The 21,725-nt window shown below is 44.0% G+C and overlaps 1 protein-coding gene across 1 annotated transcript in view; it reads right to left on the reverse strand.

Moving 5' to 3' along the window:
- Positions 1–757: 757 nt before the first annotated feature.
- Positions 758–21,725, reverse strand: part of LOC126277975 (autophagy-related protein 16-1-like) — an 865,117-nt gene continuing 844,149 nt past the window's right edge. The window contains exon 9 of the mRNA XM_049977631.1: positions 758–890. Within this exon, the coding sequence (XP_049833588.1) occupies positions 786–890 (105 nt within the window). The 3' untranslated portion in view covers positions 758–785. The remainder of the gene's footprint in view (positions 891–21,725) is intronic.

The following is a 21,725-nucleotide window of genomic DNA, read 5'->3' on the forward strand; positions in this document are numbered from 1 at the left end:
AGAGGGCACAGAAACTCAGAAGCACAACTTTAACAGAAAAGAGGAAGAAATAAAATTAAAAGAGCTGTGGTCCTTAGTGCTAAAACAAAGCGAATAGTGTCATCTCTTCCCCACTATAAGCTCAAAACAAACGACTCTGCGAGCTTAGTCAGTGGTATGACGACGTCATGATCCAAACAACGCTCGGACAGGTATAAAAAAGTTCGGCGTGCTAACTTTGTTTATGTCTGAAACTAGTAACTGAAGGTTTATAGTCTCTGATGGTGTCGTCTGCATTACGAGACGAGATTTTAAGCACGGAAATATGCGTTGGACGAAGGCCTAATGCCCATAAAACAAAAATTGCTAAGAATTTGAGGAGTATTTTTTAACTGAGTACTTTTTATTAAGGAAACACAAATGCTTGTTAAGAGATACGTGCCCTTGATTTACTTTTCAATACAATTACCACTAATACTGACGCATTTACATTGCGAACAATCAACATCTAAATTCCATTCCCGCAAAAAACTGCCGTCTGACATGCTAATCACTGCTCTCTGCGAGAGAATGGCATAACCAGTGGCTTCTGAGTACAGTTAACAAGAGAGGATTCTGAAGTGTTGAAGCATTACCAAAGACTGCAAATATTTATACTTAGCGGATCGACAAACTGCCTGAAGGACCGGTACCTGAAACACCGTACTCGCTTCCCGTCAGATGTTTACATTGCGAATGGACCGTTGCGAAGAGCTTGTCCTGCCTCCGTTCTACTTACATGCGAAGGTCTCCCCGATCACATGTCGCTAAGAGAGGAACATTGCCCCTCCTGTTTTTTCCAGTTTTTTTTCCGCCAGGAGGAGAGCTTGCCAGTTGCAAGATTTCCTCCTGCAGTAGCTCCACGTACTTACCTGAAACAAAGGAAGATAATTTTAAAAAAATAGTCTTCACCTACATTATTAGAAATAATGGCTACAAAATACTACAGAAAATGGACACTAACTTAATGTTAACGGTTACATAACTTCTTGTAACATAAAACACAAAATGTGAAATTAACAGTTTTCAATGCAGGCATCTCCAGACTCACTAGCAGCTTAACTAAGGAATCTTTTCACAAGTACGAGGCCCATTTTGAATAATGGTCGCCCAATACAATGTGTGTTTCAATAGATAACATTTTAGGGTAATAAAAGAGGCCTTTTGCGGGTATGAGCAAAATGCAGTGCGCACTTATGATCCCAGACTTATCTAAATATTTAGCAGACGTAGTTGCGTAGTAATTCACTATTTTTATCGGTTTCGGCAATGTCACCACAACTGGCACGGAAGGAGTCGAACAAAGTATCTTTTACTTAAATATCTACTACACAGTTTTGTGAAGAACAAGTAAGATATGAACCTACTTTGTGACTAGATGACTTGTTTCTAGTGTGAGTGCCCTCAAATGCAGGGATGGTTCCTTTGAAAGGGCACGGCCGACTTCCTTTCCCGTCCTTCCCTAATCCGATGAGACCGTTGACCTCGCTGTTTGGTCTTTACCACCAAACAACCCAACCCAACTTGTTTCTAGTAACATGGCTGTACGATACTTGATGACACAGTTACCAAACACTAAATCGAGAACATATTTAAACCATTTTATTGTTTCTTGACACTACTGGTATCCAACAAATGATTGCATTGACCTTGAAAAGTAAACACGAATAATAATACATCCGTATTTTCTTTTTCAGCTCTTTCGCATTCACATACGAACGGAGTACTTAACGGTATCGCCGTAGAGAGTACATTAACATACCGTGCACGTGCCGCGAAAACTATACTGTACGGCATTACTGCCATGAAAAGCAGGTATCATCTCACAAAGGTACTCATTATTCAGCCCCCCCCCCCCACCCCCACCCTCCCACTCACACATTGCAGTTGCGAGATTCCGCGATCCTGGAGTCGCAGCTATGCTAGACCTCCATCATCATTTTAACAACTCAGATATACAATAGTGCGCGAATCTGCTTCCTCCTTACCGCTGCCAGCGATTGCGCACTAAATATGCCGGTGTGTGTGTGTGTTTGAGGTTTAAGGGCGCTAAACAACGTGGTCATCAGCGCCCAAACGCATAGAAACAGGAACACATGCGGTGAAGGGACGAAGACGGACACCGAACAAGGAGAACGGCTAAAAGACACAGGCCTGACGCAGTTCCAAATGCTCACATACAGAGGCAAAAGAAGAGGAGAAGAAACACACTAAAAAAGGAATGGAAACACAAGGAAAAGAGAACAGAAACCGAAGGGAAACAAGGAGGTAATCGTGACTGGTTGACCTCTTACCTAAAACCTGAGTGAGCCAGTCACCCAGCAGCACATTAAAACCCTCTCCCTAAAATCCGAGGCAACAGATCGGACAGGACACAAAACCGTAAGACCTTAACCACAGTCGCTGCGTCGTCTTGCAAAATAGAGGGCAAATCCGGTGGCAAAGAAACCACCGCCCTCTGGTCAGAGAATAAAAGACAGTCAAGTAAAATGTGGCGGACAGTAATCTGGACGCCACAAGAACTGCAGATTGGGGGGTCCTCCCGCCGGAGTAAAAAACCATGCGTTAAGGGACTGTGCCCGATGCGGAGGCGAGTGAGGAGAATCTCATCCCGCCTGTATGACTGGTAGGACGTACGCCATGGTCGCGTAGTGGCCTTTACCAGACGCAGCTCATTTTCAGGAACTGCCAGCCACTCCTCTTCCCATTGATGCATAACACGAAAACGCAAAAGGGAGGTTACAGCATGGAGGGGGACGGCACATTCAACAACGTGAGGGAGGGAACATGCATCTTTGGCAGCCACATCCGCCAGTTCGTTTCCCCTAATACCCACGTGCCCCGGCACCCAGCAGAAAGAAACCTCCTTCCCCTGCCGTTGCAGGTGGAGTAGGGCATCATGGATGTTCTGGACGATCGTATCCCCTGGGTACAAGTGTTGCACGGTCTGAAGGGCACTCAGGGAGTCAGAACAGATGAGGAACTTAAGACTGGGAACACATCTCATCTGCTCCAATGCCCGCAAGATTGCAAACAATTCGGGATCGAGGAAGGTAAACGCCGCAGGAAGCCGTAACTTCACGACTCGATCAGGGAAAACAACTGCACAACCAACAGAGTCCCCCTGTTTAGAGCCATCTGTGAATACAGGTACATGGTCCGGATGCTGGCTTAAAATGTCGTAAAATAAGGAAATAAAAACAAACGCAGGAGTGCAGCTCCTCCGGTACTCCGACAAGTCTAAAAGGACGCTGGGCCTCTGAAGCAACCAGGGAGGCAGGCGAATAAAACCCTGGAGTTGGGGGGCCACACGCTCCACACCAAGGGACTCAAGCAAATGCTTGGCACGAATCCCAAATGGCCTCGTTGCCCTGGGACGACTGGAAAAGAGACGTTCCATAGGCGGTCGGGCAACGGTAGGGTACGCAGGGGAGGTAGGAGAGGCAAGGAAATGACACACCCGTCGCACCATGAGAAATTTCCGCCGGATGGCGAGCGCCGGTTCCCCTGCCTTAGCACACAGGCTGGGGATGGGATTGGTACGGAAGGCACCAGTGGCCAGCCTGATACCCTCATGGTGTACTGCGTCAAGGATCTTCAGATACGAAGGCCTTGCTGACCCATACACGGTGCAAGCATAGTCAAGACGCGATCGGACGAAACCCCTATAAAACTACAGCAGAAGCGCCCGATCTGCTCCCCAGGACCGATGGCTCAGACACATCAAAATATTCAGTGCCTTCAGGGCCCGCACCTTGAGGTCTTTAAGGTGAGGCAACCACGACAACTTGAAATCAAAAGTGAGGCCCAGGAACCTCACAGTGTATCTAAAAGGAAGAACGGTGTCCCTCAGATGCAATTCAGGGGAGGTAAAAAGACGACGAGAACGATTAAAATGAACACACACAGATTTGTCTGCAGAAAAGGTAAAACCCGTCTTTGCAGTCCATGCCTCTAAGCGCTTTATCGTAAGCTGCAACAGCCGACTAGCAGTGCCAGCCGTGCAAGACTGGAGGAAGAACAGAAAACAGCAAAATCGTCCACAAACAAGGAGCATTGGGCAGGACTCCGGATAGTGGACGTGATACTGTTAATAGCGACGGCAAAGAGGGTGACACTTAAAACGCTGCCCTGAGGAACACCATTCTCCTGCACGTACAAACCAGATAGCACATTACCAACCCGATACCGAAAGAGGCGGTGAGAAAGAAAGGACCGAATGAAGATGGGGAGACGGCCACGAAAGCCCCACTCATGGAGTTGATTGAGGATAAGGCGGCGCCAAGTAGTGTCATACGCCTTATTAATGTTAAAGAAGACCCCTAGACAATGCTGGTTACGTAGGAAGGCCTGCTGGATGGCGGCCTCAAGCAGGGTCAAGTTGTCTATAGTGGAACGACATCTCCGAAAGCCGCACTGAGAGGGGCTAAGGAGCTGCCTGGTCTCGAGCAGCCAAATCAGGTGGCGGTTGACCATGCGTTCCAGCGTCTTCCCAACCCAGCTCGTCAAAGCAATGCTGCGATAACTACTGGGATGCGTTCGGTCCTTCCCTGGTTTGAGGAGGGGAATCAAAATCGCCTCCCTCCACGAGTCAGGGTACGTGCCGGATAACCATATCATATTGAAACAGTTCAGGAGAACTTCCTTGGATGACAGCAACAAGTGCCGCAGCATGCTGTACCGGATTTGATCATGACCAGGCGCAGTATCATGAGCCACAGACAGCGCAGAATCCAGTTCCCACATTGTGAAGGGGCAGTTATAGGGTTCAGAATTTAGAGACCGGAAGTCCAAGTGACCCCTCTCGATGGCAGTGCGGTAGTGGCAGAAATCTGGATCACAGTTAATAGTGGCGGTACAGTCCGCAAAATGCATGGCCAGTGTCTGGGCAATGTCTCTCGGCGCCGTGAAGAGACATCCCTGATGCAGCAACGCCGTGACAGGTAGCTGGCTGAGTGTCCCGGAAATCCTCCTGATGGCTTCCCATACTTTCGTAGAACTAGTGGAGCGAGAGATGGAGTGCAAGAACGATTGCCATGACCGTCGTTTGCTCTCTTTAATCACTCGCCGCGCTCTGGCCCTTGCCACCCGAAAGGCCGCAAGATTGTTAGCTGAGGGACGGCACTTGAAGCAGCACAGAGCTGCACGGCGGGCTCGGATGGCTGTGCGGCACTCAGTGGTCCACCAAGGGACAGGACGCCTCTTGGGATGACCGGATGACCGTGGGATTGAAAATTCAGCAGCATGGGAGATCACGGCTGTAACATGGTCTACCCATTCGTGGACGCTGGCACGGTGTTCCAAAACAGCTAGTTGGCTGAAAAGTGTCCAGTCAGCTCTGCAGAGGTGCCACCGGGGCGGCACTGGTAATGCCACAGCCTCATCCAGGAGGCGAATCCAAAGGGGGAAGTGGTCACTAGAATTGAGTTAGCGGCAACCTCCCACAGAGCATAATCCGCGAGTGCTGGAGAGCAAAAGGAAAGGTCAATAGCCGATTACGACCCGGAAGCAGTACAGAAATGAGTGGGAGCACCAGAGTTGAGGAGACACAGTTCTTCAGACATCATGAGGCTTTCCAGAATGCGACCCCTGGGGCAAGTTGTCGGAGAGCCCCATAAGACATTATGAGCGCTGAAGTCCCACAGGAGAAGAAATGGGCGGCGGAGTTGGCTAATAAGGTCCGTGAGAGCCTCAGAGTCTATCGCATCCGGAGGCGGTAAATAAACTGAACAGACTGTGAGCCTCCGACCCACAAGAATGTCCACTGCAACTGCTTGCAAGTCGGTGACGAGAGGGAACTCAGATGAGGGGTGCATGTCACGGACAAAAACCGCAACACCACCCTTTGCCCTTTCCCCCGTCAGATCATCTTTTCGATATACGGTATAGCCCCGTAAAGAAGGAGCATCAGTGGCCCGAAAATGTGTCTCTTGGAGACATAAGCACAAGAGGCACTCTCGTATAAGGAGTTGTAATTCGGCCACATGCGTCCTGAACCCATTCAGGTTCCACTGTAATATGGGAGCCAGTGATCAGGGTGGCTGAACATCCACCCTGCCTCTGTGCTTTGGAGGAGAGACCGTACTGGCCGGAGATTTATTCCTGGGGCGAGAAGATCGCCCCCGGCCGACATCAATGTCCATAAGCTCCGATGACGACCCGCGGGAGATGTCACACAGTACGATGGCCTCGTCATCGGACCGACGCTGACTAGTCTCCTCAGGTGGCAAAACCTTCACCTTCTGAGGCTTTGTCTTGGGGGGCTTAGAATGCAGAGCCTTGTCAACAGTTGGAGGTTTACTCGCCTGGGCAGAAAGAGCCATATGGGGAGAGGCAGGAAGTACCCCAATGTCAGCAACCACGGCCTTGTCCGATGTAGCGGGGAGAGCCGCAGATTGCAAAACAACAGCAGCAGCACAAGTGCACTGGCAAGCGCAGGTATTAGTGCTAACACTAGCAACCTCCGTTTGCGTAGCAACAGTGGCCAGTTGTACCGGTTTTTTGAGAGCGGAAGTGAAAGATGTTGAAAACACAGGAGGTTGCATGGCCTTAAAGAGCTTCTTGACCTCACCATAGGGGATGCGCTTAGATGTTTTAATCTCCTGTCCTTCCGATCTTCGAGATAGATGGGGCACATCCGGCTCCAGACAGGGTGACTCCCAGAGCAATTCACGCACTTCACAGGCGAAGAACAATCGGCTCCGTCATGGGCAGGCTGACCACATTTACCACAAGTGGCTATCCCATTGCACCCCAACATAGTATGCCCAAAGCGCTGACATTTAAAACAGCGCATTGGATTGGGGAAATATGGCCGTACTGGCAAACGTAAGAACCCCACTTTAACATGCTCCAGGAGTCTCGGGCAACTGAACGTGAGAATAAACGAGTCAGATTTGACGAGGTCCCCATCGACTCGTTTCATAATACGCTGCACGTCAGCAATACCTTCGTCAGCCCACTCAGATTTTAACTCGTCTATGGGGATATCCACCAAGTCCCTACACGTCACAACACCCTTACTATAATTCAAAGTGGGGTGGAGCTCAGTCTCGACAGCGTACTCTCCTAGACAGGCTGCTTTCCGAAGGGCAGTGACTTGACGGGAACTAGAAGTCTCAACTAACAGAGTCCCATTGCGCAGTCGCTTTACAGATTTCAGTGTTCCTGCAATTCCCTCAAGACCCTTGTGGATGTAAAAGGGAGAAACCCTCTCAAAGCTACCCTCCTTCCTTTTAATAATCAAAAACACATTCTGATTATCAGCATGTGCTCCGTTACTACAGTCTGTTAAATCTCTAGCAACACCAGGCGCTGGAGGACTCGCAGCGCGTAGCCGCTTTTTCGATGGGGTGTGTTTTCCTACCAGTGGCCCACTCAAGCCACTGGTAGGGGGAAACGTATAGGTCGAAGGATCCATTGCGGTCCCACGAGCAGCTAGGGAACTAAAAGTCCGCTCAGACAGAGCCCCGCGTGCCTGAGTTAGCCGTATACAACTGGCGTGCGGCAGGTGCCCCAGAGGTTGCCCGCTTGCGACTGTTCCACCCCAACAGCCATGCATCTTCTAGGCGCGGAGCACACCGAAAGATTGAGGGGTAAATATGCCGGCCTCGATCAATCATAAGCGTAGCACTTGTAAGATGGCAGTCGTCACGCCATGGAGCTTATTAATTAATAAAAGATGAGAATCGTACCCCAGTCACCATCAACGCCTGCTGTGCATGCTCCACAAGACTGCATGGAGAGCAAAATGTTACCAATGTTACCTCTATTTCGCAACGCAACGAGGGTTTCTTGCAGCCATTAGTAGCACTATTATCGATAATTCACGCGATTCAGGCACATCGCTTCTTAAATGGGAACTAATGCAGGCATATGCTGAACTTTGTAACCCATAAGAACTTACATTTCCATAACAGAATACTGTAACTGATAAGGTCAAGTGCCTTCGACAAGAGGCAGAAATTCCAACTGCTGATATTTTATCATTTCGTATGTTTTAAGGAACAAATAGGTGCCTCAGCAGGGCAGTCCCTTTTAAAATCCCAATTTCGATTGACAGAAGAAAGGAAGGAAAATTAGAGTTCAACAAAAAATGGTTAAAATAGCTCTAAGCACTATGGGACTTAACATCGGAGGTCACGAGTCCCCTAGAACTTAGAACTACTTAAACCTAACTAACCTAAGGATATCACACACACCCATGGCCGAGGCAGGATTCGAACCTGCGACCGTAGCAACAGCGCGGTTCCGGACTGAAGTGCCTAGAACCACTCAGTCACTGCGGCCGGCAGTTTAACAAACACTCGACGCAGCACAACCTCGGAATGATTGAAGGATGGGGAAAGAAATTGGCAACGTCCCTCCAAAGGAATGATCCTGGCATTTTCCTGAAGCTACTTAGGGAAATCGAGGAAAAACTAAGTCTGGATGGTTGGATCTCAAGCGTCGTCCTGCCGAATGCGAGTCCAGAGTGCTAAACACTGCGCCACCTCGCTCGGTAATTCTGACTGACCAAGTATCGTATTACTACACACGCAGGTAACAGCATTTGAGTGCAGTAAATTTTCAAAAAATTGAGGAAGTAGTTATGACATATTTTAATCCGTTTGCGAAAGTACCCTGAATTATGCACGTACTACACATGCGACCGAGAAAAATACATGTTACAGGACCATAATTCTGAGTGTCTTACTGGAACAGCGTCAACTGAATACGAACTTTTATATTTTGAGGGTCACGAAAATTGTATGAGTTTCGGCAGTTCATGTATGAGAAATTTTTGTTTCCCTAAGTTTCATCTCTATACCAGTGTATAGTTTTGTTTTCTATTCTCAATTTTATGACTCAGGTTTCTCACTTATTTTAAAAAATTAGTTATTACAAATACTTGCTAAAAATAGACTTAATTTTTTAATGCAGCCATTCACATTCATAGGTATAATGTCAAGCCTGTACCGACGCCTGAAATTCTGTGCCTGACCGCGACGCGAACCCGAATTTTCTGCTTACTACGAGAAGTCGCCTTAACGACTCGGCTACCTGATCACTCCTGCAGGCCTGAATCTAAGTGTTAACGTCACTGATATTCCGGCTACTGTTTCCAAATACTATTGCTGGAGGCTCTTCTACACGCTATATGGACATAGCACCACGTACTCGTACATCAACTAAATTAAAATTCACTTACCTCGTTCACTGACTACATCTTTTCACGCTCATGTTCATGTTCTCAGTGAACTTAATTCATTTCAGAAATCGTGTCTTTTGTTCTTTCCCTGCATCTCTTTTAACAGAGTTCCACAATGATTTATTCTGGTTATCTGATCCATTATTTTCTGACAAGATGTACACTTTTTATGTTTTGTGAAACGTTTCTTAAAATATATACAGTCCTGTTTATAATCTTCTTATGGAAGGGGAATTTTGAGATGTAAATCTGACCTCAGGCGTAACCATGGGAATTTTGAAGGCCCATTACTTTCCACAATATATCTCAATGACGTAATAGACAACAACTGGAGTTCCATGACGCTCTTGACGGATGATGCCGTTGTATACGGAGAAGTCGCAACGCTAGAAAATTGTAGTGAAGTGCAGGAAGACCTGTACGGGATCGAAGTTTGCCGCAGGAAATTAGAGTTAAACCTCGAATACAAAAATGAAATGTCGATAGAACGAAAAAACATTCTAAATTGCAAATATTTTACTTTTCATTCGATGACTAGTTTCGGCCCGAGACCCATTTCCATAACAAAATCAAAAATGGCATTTCCGAATACGTCAACAAAATGTGTAATGTACAATCACAGTGAATGCAGTCGTCTATACGCACTGTGAATGTACATTACACGTTTTGTTAAATTCTTCAGAAATGCCATTTTCGACTTTGTTTCCTTGATTTGAAAATGTTCCACAGTTCATCAAGAGTAATGACTGGCGTATTGTGACGAGCCAGTTGCTCGGCCACTATTGACCAGACGTTTTCAATTGGTGCAAGATCTGGAGAATGTACTGGCAGGGCAGCAGTCGAACATTTTCTGTAACCAGAAAGGTCCGTACAGGACCTGCAACATGCGGTAGTGCATTATCCTGCTAAAATGTAGGGTTTCGCAAGGATCGAATGAAGGGTACAGCCTCGGGTCGTAACACATCTGAAATGTGACGTCCACTGTTCGAAGTGCCGTCAATGCGAACAAGAAGTGACCGAGACGTGTAACCAATGGCACTCCATATCGTCACGCCGGGTGATACGCCAGTATGGCGATGACAAATACACGCTTCCAATGTGCGTTCACCGCGATGTAGCGAAACACGGATGCGACCATCATGATGCTGTAAACAGACCCTGGAGTCAGCCGAAGAAATGACGTTTTGCCATTCGTGCACCCAGGATCGTCGTTGAGTACACCATCGCAGGCGCTCCAGTCTGTGATACTGCGTCACGGGAAACCGCAGCCATGGTCTCCGAGCTGGTAGTCCATGCTGCTGCAAATGTCGTCGAACTGTTCGTGCACATGGATGTTGTCTTGCAAACGTCCCCATCTGTTGTCTCAGGGATCGAGACGTGGCTGCACGATCCGTTACAGCCATGCGGATAAGATGCCTGTCATCTCGGCTGCCAGTGATACGAGGCCGTTGGGATCCAGTACGGCGATGCGTATTACCCTCCTGAACCCATCGATTTCATATTCTGCTAACAGTCATTGTATCTCGAGCAACGCGAGCAGCAATGTCGCGATACGATAAACCGCAATCGCTAAAGGCTGCAATCCGACATTTATCAATGTCGGAAACGTGATTTCTCCTCCTTACACGAGGCATCACAAGAACGTTTCACCAGGCAACACTGGTCAACTGCTGTTTGTGTACGAGAAATCGGTTGGAAACTTACCTCATGTCAGCACGTTGAAGGTGTCGCCGCCGGCTCCAACCTTGTGTGAATGCTCTGAAAAGCTAATAATTTGCATATCACAGCATCTTCTTTCTGTCGGTTAAATTTCGCGTCTGTAGCACGTCGCCTTCGTGGTGTAGCAATTTTAATGGCCAGTAGTGTATTTGGGGGTCCTTACTTGTTGTGGCTATTTTCTCGCTGCGATGACAGTCTGATACCTGTAGAGATCCAAGTAGGCCAAAAGAAGTCTACATTGCGCACGTTCCGGGCTGCAGCACCTTCCTCTGTCGAGACCGGCGCGCGAGTTATTTGCGAAAGAGTGAGGTTACGCTAACGGTGTTGCTGCATTCTGATGTCTGCCGGTAATGGAAGCGGAGGCCATAAGTCCAGCAGACGACACGGGAGGCCGTATGCCGCCGCTGGACGCTCACCCACGGGTCAGAGCGCCGCTACTCCGCCGACCCGCTGTCCTCTGCAACCTGCCCCCCGCCGGTCCCACGGCGAACATAGCCACTCCCCTTACGACCGTTGCTACCCCACATACCAGGATTTACGTTCAAATAACGTCATTTCCATATACACACACCAGGAAAACATCTCTGCATCGTACTACGTTGACCTGAAGCAATAATGCACCCCCATTCAGGTGGCTGCATGATTCATTCGCTACATACCGTTCCTACAGAAAGGCTTCAAAGATACTGTTCATACAACTCTAACGCGATACACGTGGTCGTCTGTGCGTCCCACATCTTCCCAATCTTCGGTGAAGAATCAGGGAATGAGGATATGAACAGACGACAGCTTTAGCCATGATTAACATTACACCTAAGACGAAACAAAGCCCTGGGAGTAGACAACATTCCATTAGAACTACTGATAGCCTTGGGAGAGCCAGCTCTGACAAAACTCTACCATCTGGTGAGCAATATGTATGAGACAGGCGAAATACCCACAGACTTCAAGAAGACTATAATAATTCCAATCCCAAAGGAAGCACATGTTGACAGATGTGAAAATTACCGAACTATCAATTTAATAAGCCACGGCTGCAAAATACTAACACGAATTCTTTACAGTCGAATGGAAAAACTGGTAGGACCCGACCTTGGGGAAGATCAGTTTGGATTCCGTAAAAATATTGGAACATTAGAATACTGACCTTACGACTTATCTTAGAAAATAGACTAACGACAGGCAAACCTACGCTTCTAGCATTTGTAGACTTGGAAAAAGCGTTTGACAATGTTGACTGGAATACTCTCTTTCAAATTCGGGGAGCGAAAAACAATTTACATTTTGTACAGAAACCAGATGGCAGTTATAAGAGTCGAGGGGCATGAAAGGGAAGCAGTGGTTGGGAAAGGAGTGAGACAGGGTTGTAGCCTCTCCCCGATGTTATTCAAACTGCATATTGAGCAAGCAGTAAAGGAAACAAAAGAAGAATTCGGAGTAGGTATTAAAATCCATGGAGAAGGTAAAAAGGGAGGTTCGCCGATGACACTAAATTCTGTAGGAGACAACAAAGCGCCCGGAAGAGCAGCTGAATGGAATGGACCGTGTCTTGAAAGGAGGATATAAGATGAACATCAACAAAAGCAAAACAAGGATAATGGAATGTAGTCGAATTAAGTCGGGTGATGCTGAGGGAATTAGATAAGGAAATGAGACACTTAAAGTAGTAAAGGTGTTTTGCTATTTGGGGAGTAAAATAACTGATGATGGTCGAAGTAGAGAGGATATAAAATGTAGACTAGCAATGGCAAGGAAAGCGTTTCTGAAGAAGAGAAATAGTTAACATCGAGTATAGATTTAAGTGTCAGGAATTCGTTTCTGAAAGTATTTGTATGGAGTGTAGCCATGAATGGAAGTGAAACATTGACGATAAATAGTTTGGACAAGAAGAGAATTGCAGCTATCGAAAAGTGGTGCTACAGAAGAATGCTGAAGATTACATGGGTAGATCACATAACTGATTAGGAGGTATTGAATAGAATTAGAGAGAAGAGGAGTTTGTGGCACAACTTGACAAGAAGAAGGGACCAGTTGGCAGGACATGTTCTGAGGCATCAGGGGATCACAAATTTAGCATTGGAAGGCGGCAGGGAGTGTAAAAATCGTAGAGGGAGACCAAGAGATCAATACACTAAGCAGATTCAGAAGGATGTAGGTTGCAGTAAGTACTGGGAGAAGAAGAAGCTTGCAGAGGATAGAGTAGCATGGAGAGCTGCGTCAAACCAGTCTCTGGACTACAGACCACAACAACAACAACAATACATCAGCTTATCGTTAAATTTATGATTGTCAAATGACACTACTGTGCATGCTGTACTCCTGGACGAAGTTCACATTGCTGTTCAATAATGCCTGAAAGGTGGAAGGAGTATATAGAGGTTCTATACAAGGGCGATGTTCTTGAGGACAATATTATTTAAATGGAAGAGGATGTAGATGAAGATGAAATGGGAGGTATGATATTGCGTGAACAAATTGACAGAGCACTGAAAGACCTGAGTCGAAACAAGGCCCCGGGAGTAGACAACATTACATTAGAACTACTCACGGCCTAGAGAGAGCCAGTCCTGACAAAGCTCTACCATCTGGTGAGCAAGATATATGAGACGGGCGAAATACCCTCAGACTTAAAGAAGAATATAATAATTCCAGTCCCAAAGAAAGCTGGTGTCGACAGATATGAAAATTACCGAACTATCAGTTTAATAAGTCACGGCTGCAAAATACTAACGCGAATTCTTTACAGACGAATGGAAAAACTAGTAGAAGCCGATCTCGGTGACGATCAGTTTGGATTCCGTAGAAATATTGGAACACGTGGGGCAATACTGACCCTACGACGTATCTTAGAAGCTAGATTAAGGAAAGGCAAACCTACGTTTCTAGCATTTGTAGACTTAGAGAAAGCTTTCGACAATGTTGACTGGAATACTCTCTTTCAAATTCTGAAGGTGGCAGGGGTAAAATACAGGGAGCAAATGGCTATTTAAAATTATTACAGAAACCAGATGGCAGTTTATGAGTCGAGGTACATGAAAGGGAAGCAGTGGTTGGGAAGGGAGTGAGACAGGGTTGTAGCCTCTCCCCGATGTTATTCAATCTGTATATTGAGCAAGCAGTGAAGGAAACAAAAGAAAAATTCCGAGTAGGTATTAAAATCCATAGAGAAGAAATAAAAACTTTGAGGTTTGCCGATGACAGTGTAATTCTGTCAGAGACAGCAAAGGACTTGGAAGAGCAGCTGAACGGAATGGACAGTGTCTTGAAAGGAGGGAATAAGATGAACATCAACAAAAGCAAAACGAGGATAATGGAATGTAGTCGAATCAAGTCGGGTGATGCTGAGGTAATTAGATTAGGAAATGAGACACTTAAAGTAGTACAGGAGCTTTGCTATTTGGGGAGTAAAATAACTGATGATGGTCGAAGTAGAGAGGATATAAAATGTAGACTAGCAATGGCAAGGAAAGCGTTTCTCAAGAAGAGAGATTTGTTCACATGGAGTATAGATTTAAGTGTCGGGAAGTCGTTTCTGATAGTATTTGTATGGAGTGTAGCCATGTATGGAAGTGAAACGTGGACAATAAATAGTTCGGACAAGAAGAGAATAGAAGCTTTCGAAATGTGGTGCTACAGAAGAATGCTGAAGATAAGATGGGTAGATCACATAAGGAATGAGGAGGTATTGAGTAGGATTGGGGAGAAGAGAAACGTGTGGCACAACTTGACTAGAAGAAGGGATCGGTTGGTAGGGCATATTCTGAGGCATCAAGGAATCAGCAAATTGGTATTGGAGGACAGCGTGGAGGGTAAAAATCGTAGAGGGAGACCAAGAGATGAATAAACTGAGCAGATTCAGAAGGATGTAGGTTTCAGTAGTTACTGGGAGATGAAGAAGCTTGCAGAGGATAGAGTAGCATGGAGAGCTGCATCAAATCAGACTATTAACTTATTTTCCTAATGTTACACATTACGTTTTTAAAAGAGAAAATGCCCAGTAGATAACTTCAAGGACGCTAAAAAAAAATTTGCCACCGGGGAACCTTTAGGAAAGCATTTCCCATAATCAAAAAACTTAAATACTAAAATACTACGATAGTTAAGAACACATTTTTATGCTGCACATTTCATTTAAAAAGAAACCTTTTAACTGGAATGACTCTTTGAACTAACTCTGTATATTCATTTAATAGATTTTAGTAACTTTGCTTCACTCTGACTGAATTTTACGTAAGCAAACTTTTACTATAACGCTTTCCAATAATCAATAAAACTTTCTCATTATTTACACACGCAAATTTTAAAAGAGACCTCTTTATATTACTTGGCACTTCATACGTCTGTAAAAAAGAATACTCCTATGAATCAAACACCAGGAAGGAGTCCTATAGGATGAACCAGTTTCTTTAAAGTTCAATTGTGATTATTCGCGGTTTAATGTTTCACGCTGTACAAAAGTAGTATCTGGTGGCTGTAGGCTGGAGAGTGGCGGACAGTTATAGCGGCTACCCTACCCACAGTCCGGCCTGCAAGTATCTTCTTGTTTGGACTCAATTTCTCTTCCTGTCTTCGTTCAATTTTACATGTACTAGCTATGACGTAAGCCATTTGCAGTCTTCATCCGAGGCATTTTTGTGGAAATTTGCAGGCAAAGCTTCTCCTGCTACACAAGGGTGTCGCCTCAATCACTGCTGCCTACATACTGTGTGACTTACTTCCCGCGCTTGCTCTAGGTAGCGCGGCAATTCGCCCTTGCCACCTTTTCCACTCCCCAGAGCCACTTTCGTTTCAAACAAAAGCACACTTGCTTTTACATAACACATATTTCTTATGTTGTTCCTAAGCGTGACCATTTCTTACTATTGTCAAATTTACATCAATATGAACAATTTACAGGCACAAATATTTTTAAATAAAAAATGTCGTCAGAAAATTATTTAACGTAATATTATAAAAATTTAGATGAACCATAAAAAATAGTTTTATACATAAAAAATGTTCTGCAAGAAGAAGTGAAAAATAATTATGTCGTTAAAAGTCTATATCCTTGTGAACAGACAATGTACAATGCTTTATTTCCTTTTTTGTTAATTTTTAATGAATTAATTTCTCTTTTAGGGCAAATAATTTGAAGGATATGTCAATAACGGTTGAGCTTTACATAAAGATACGAACAGCATTGGTGTCCATTGTATTTCAGCACAACAATTTATTTAAATTAAAAAAAACTCAATGATTAAAGCAGTTGTTCGGAAAGGCAGGAAACCCTTGTTCCAGTTCCCGTGTAAACCAGTAATTATCCCTAGCCATGACATGTTCATTAATGCTATATAATTTTCTGTCTTATTTTTATTTTCTTGACTGGACTCCACACATATATCAGTAGGTTTGTGGCTGGCATTGGTTTATCTCCAAGTGACCAGCGGAGGAAACCTTCAAAGACATACAGAATTTCCTATAACGCTGGTAAGACGTTACGTCGAACTACGCTATTTTGAGAAGACAGCAGTTTTTATGGGCAACGGTTATTGGCAAGAACAATATGCCACATTCGCACCCCTACTTGATCTTCATAACCCGTATTTTAAAACATGATGCGCAACTGTTCTGAAAAATAAAGGAACTACAGTGACTTTATAAAGATGACAACTTTATAGGTGCCGGCCGGTGTGCCCAAGCGGTTCTAGGCGCTTCAGTCTGGAACCGCACGAAAGCTGTGGTCGCAGGTACGAATCCTGCCTCGGGCATGGATGTGTCTGATGTCCTTAAGTTAGTTAGTTTTAAGTATTTCTAAGTTCTAGGGGACTGATGACCTCAGCTGTTAAGTCCCATAGTGCTCAGAACCATTTGAACTTTTATAGGTAATTTTATTTTATCCATTATTAAATTGGTTGGTTGAAGCCTGCGACAGTAAAAATAATGACTTTATTTGATATAAAATGATACTTGTTACTGCCAGTAATCATTTGTCCAGTCTTTTTTGCACGACGCGTTTCGAAAAACAATTTCCATTGTCATGTACTTCTTCCCATTATCAAGCGCGTTTTTCAAACACTTTTCCGCACACCACTGTTTTCTGTGTGGTGTTGGAAAATGTGTGCTGTGAAAACCATAAGAAATGTATAGTGGCGCAGAACAACTAAAATTAGACCACATCAGTCAGTGTCTAAAGCAGAAAAACATCAAAGATGTGCTAGCAGACGGCACTTCCCGATGTAAGCGAGAAATCAAATGAAAATCACCGTAAATACAAATCAACATATTGTTTACGAACCGTTTTCGGTCTTAAAGCAAATCAGAATGTAAATAACTTAATTACAGACCACTGATGATGCTTATCTCAATAAAGCGAAACGCGGCTGATGAAAACACGCATTTTTGGGTAGTTGCGGAGACAAAACAAAAATACCCTCATGATAGCTGAATTACATTTGTTTTCAGATAATGTTTTTGTCGCTCCGACTATTAAAAACCCTTATTCTCAGGAATGGATAGATGTATCCAGGAGAAGTTTATGTTATATACTGAGGTTCAATTACAGGATGTATGTATGGCCACCTCGGTTGCACAAAAGTATTGTCAAATTGACCATGGATTGACCATGGTTTCGACAGCACTATGGCGGTCGTCATGAGAATAAGAATTACATAGGATTACTCACAACATTATTCTGATTGAGACCTCCATAGTGCTGTCGAAACCATAGTAAGTTTGACAATAAATTTGTGCAACCGAGGTAGCTATACATACATCCTGTAATTAAGTTAATGCACGGTTGCTGGACCTCAGCCAATAAAAATGTTTATAATTTAAATACTGAGCTTTGTTGTTCCTTGGCGGTATGATAAAAGTTAGCTTCTACTTCAGTGCAGTCGAAAGATACTGCCTTTTATATCACATATATTGATATTCACAAACTCACTCATCAAAACCTATCTAGAGTCACAAAATTTGGCAAGAAGCCAAGTGTCACAGTACAACCAAAGGAAAAATCTGCAAACTGTTAGCCTGTAATGATGTCACACGCAAAAAAGTTGTTATTTGTTATGAGACTTTCTCTCTAAAAATGGTTCAAATGGCTCTGAGCACTATGGGACTTAACTTCTGAGGTCACCAGTCTCCTAGAACTTAGAACTACTTAAACCTAACTAACCTACAGATATCACACACATCCATGCCCGAGGCAGGATTCGAACCTGAGACCGTAGTAGTCGCGCGGTTCCGTTTGATGCGCCTAGAACCGCTCGGCCACCGTGGCCAGCAGACTGTCTCTCTGTCCGCCAGTCTGTTACGATGCTTTTTTCTCAGCGATGGGTGAACATATCAAGTTGACATTTGTGTTACAGACTAAGATGTATGGTCCCGTGATGGTATACCTTCTAAGTCAATGCATCTATATTGTGGAGAAACGGTTTTGGGAAACTATGTTACCATCATCAGATCTTCGTACAGGTTATTATAAACATCCTGTGTCAGATAAACACAAAACCCTTCCACTAAAGCTCCAGATGCACAACATATGACATAAATGACGTGTTGCGGAACGTCGAAAGTAAAATTACTATGCACACAAATCGCCACAACATTGCATCCATATGATGACACGCCATGCCTACTAGTGCGCCACAAGTCTTTTACTTCTGACGTGCCAACACATCATTCATTTCATATGTTGTGCATCTAGAGATGTAATGGAAAGATTTTGTGTTTATTTGGCACAAGATGTTTATAATATCCTGTACGAAGATCTGACGATGGTAACATAGTTCCCCGAAACCGATTATCCACAATATAGTGTTTTATTACAGTCTTGGCTAAGAAGTTTTTCTTTTCCTAAGAAAGTAAATACAGATCGCCCCCTTCATACGCAGTATGAGTAAACTAATACATATTTTGACACTCGCAAACTAACTCATCTAGACCCACAGAGTACTTCGCGTTGTTCCAGAACCATGAAATCTGGAAACGACCAAGCTTCACCGTACAAGTAAAAGAAAAAATCCGAAATTGTCATTTTGTAACTACATCACACACAAAAAAGCTTTTTGTCATTTGTAAAGTAACTGTTTGTCTGTCTGTCTGTTCATCTGTCCGTCGGTATGTTAAGAACCCGTTTTATGAGTACGGTTACATCCGCTATCTTGCAACGTCTTACACGGCAGTGTATCGAGTATTTCCGAGACAGTCTCATGCTGGCAAAACAAACCTGTGATGGAAGGAGAACCTCTTTCTGGTTAAATGCTTTAGCGTAGCGAAAAGTATACTCTCTGGAATTTACACAACTTATTTTGACAGAATTTTCAAAGCCTAACGAAGAGTAGGACAGGGACACACAAGGCATAAAATTCACTAGCATGAAATCTAGTTTTCTCATGAAAGATGTATCTGTTTAAAAGTAATCACAGCAATTAAGGAACACACAGTTACTGATTAGAGGGGAAAATTGAAATATCTCACCAACAGCTGCTTCTAGCTGTGAAAATGAAGTGTCAACAAGTTCCTCTCTTCAAGACCTAAACTTTCTGCACAAAAACGTTACATTGGTGCGATATTTGACTAATAACATCAAATATTTGAAATAAAAACTTTGAATAAAAGGGCAAATGTATTGCAGAATAATTTGTCTACAAGTAAGAAATAAAATAGATTAGAGAAACATTTGAAGCACCTTTCAATGACGTTCAAATTCATGAACAGCATGTGAAGCGCTGATTGATGCAATGCTTAACTTAGAATTTTGAAGAGTGCTAGAGGATATCTGTCTAGTGGATTATACAGACTGCGCAATCTTATCTGATGTACGTGATTTCGACCATCATTGACTGTCGCGTTAAACTTTTCTCTCATTAGTTTTACTTCCTACTCCTACACAAATCATTTCACAAAACAGCTGATTGTTTTTGTCTCAAAAAAAGTTTTTAAAACCTTTTCTATCTATTGCGTTAGTCCAACTTGGTAAACTCCCGCACTGACGAACAATAATCCATAATCGGTCGAACAACGGTCTTGCAAGTGACCTCTTTTACACGTGAGTTACACTTTCTGACGATTCTTCCCATATTTCTCAGCATAGTCAGCCTGACCACGAACACACTTCACCCAACGAGAGACGAGTTTGTTGGTACTGTCGAAAAATGGTTCAAATGGCTCTGAGCACTATGGGACTTAACATCTGAGGTCATCAGTCCCCTAGAACTTAGAACTACTTAAACCTAACTAACCTACGGACATCACACAACACCCAGTCATCACGAGGCAGGGAAAATCCCTGACCCCGCCGAGAATCGAACCCGGGAACGCGGGCATTCAACCCAGGGCGTCGGATTGTTGCAGATGTCGCCGCGCTCGTGAGTGGTGTGTACACAACTGCACCTGCAAAGAGCTTCACAAAACAGGACACTGGACTCGCATTTCTCGAAGATAATGAGGAAATTGCTTAATACGATATTAGTAAGACTGATATTTCTTAAATTCCACATATTCATTACTTTTTCATTCTTGTTCTTCTTATTATTACTGCTTCTGCATTGTAATGCAGATTGTAATGATAAATCAGTAAGGATGGCTGGTTAAACGTAAGAGGGGGCCTGAGGGGCCTAATCTTGCTAGGCGAAATAAATGCGTAAATAAATAAACAAATCGCTTAATACAATTGCCGGTATTGTCCTCTGAAAACACACAGCCGGATAGCTTCCTCATCCTGTCCCATTCCGAGATTGTGCTTTGTCTCTAATGACCACAACGTCGACGGTAACTGAACAATAATTTTCTTTCCTTTCCTAAGGCTACAGAAAAAGTCTGCACGGATGCAAATATCAGCGAAAATCCGCAGTGACGTTGACCTTTCGGATAAAAGCCTGCACTGATGCAAGTGTATGTGAGGTCATCCGCAATAATAATTACTGTGTAGCTTCTACCTCAGGAAGAGTGTCAATATTACGGCTGTCGCCATTTTCATAATACAAACGATCGATAATAATGACTGTTATCGTTTCGAATCACTATTATTACCCACTCAAGATGGAGAGCCGCTACTACGGCGTGAATGTGCAGTGCTCTGCACACGGCAGATGTGTTTTTTGTATCTGCAACATCTGAAGATGACGATATGGCAATCTTCCGGTTTTCGGAACACACACACACAACCCTTTTCCGTTGTACCAGTAGCTGCCTCTCATCTGAGTTTCTCTTAAGTATATGTAATGATACACAATGCAACGTTCATTATGCTGAGAATGGCAGAAAGTTAACATACTTAACAATCATCGACAGTGAACGTACATATGATGAACAAACTACATGACCAAATTTAACCTTATTGAGCATGTGACTAGAAAAAGTAACACGATATCATTTGAATTCGCAGTTTCTAAGAAATATTCTGAAGAGAATTTCACAGATTTCGTTTCAGTATTTACGACTGGAAGTCGTAACTTCACGAACTTTCAGTATCTACGTTCTCAGTCAACGCAATTAAAATATCAGATACCAGTTCAACAGACAAAATCTAGTTTATGCCTTATCCTACCGTAGATGTACCTGTTTGTAGGTGTAGACCGTTCTTCAGAACTCCATCGTACGGAATGGTTTCAAGTGATTTAAACCATTTTCGTGGATGTGGATGAAAGACTTGCGGATGACAATAACATTTTTCTAATCCGCGCACACCTCTAGCCAGGCCATTATCATACAAGCGGACAGACGTAGCCCTTTATCACTACACTGACGAGCCAAAAGACTTTTGGAAATGTGTGGTAAGATCTTATGGGACCAAACTGTGGAGGTCATCACTAAGCTT

The sequence above is a fragment of the Schistocerca gregaria genome, chromosome 6 (genome assembly GCF_023897955.1).
Source record: "Schistocerca gregaria isolate iqSchGreg1 chromosome 6, iqSchGreg1.2, whole genome shotgun sequence".
Lineage (NCBI taxonomy): Eukaryota > Metazoa > Arthropoda > Insecta > Orthoptera > Acrididae > Schistocerca > Schistocerca gregaria.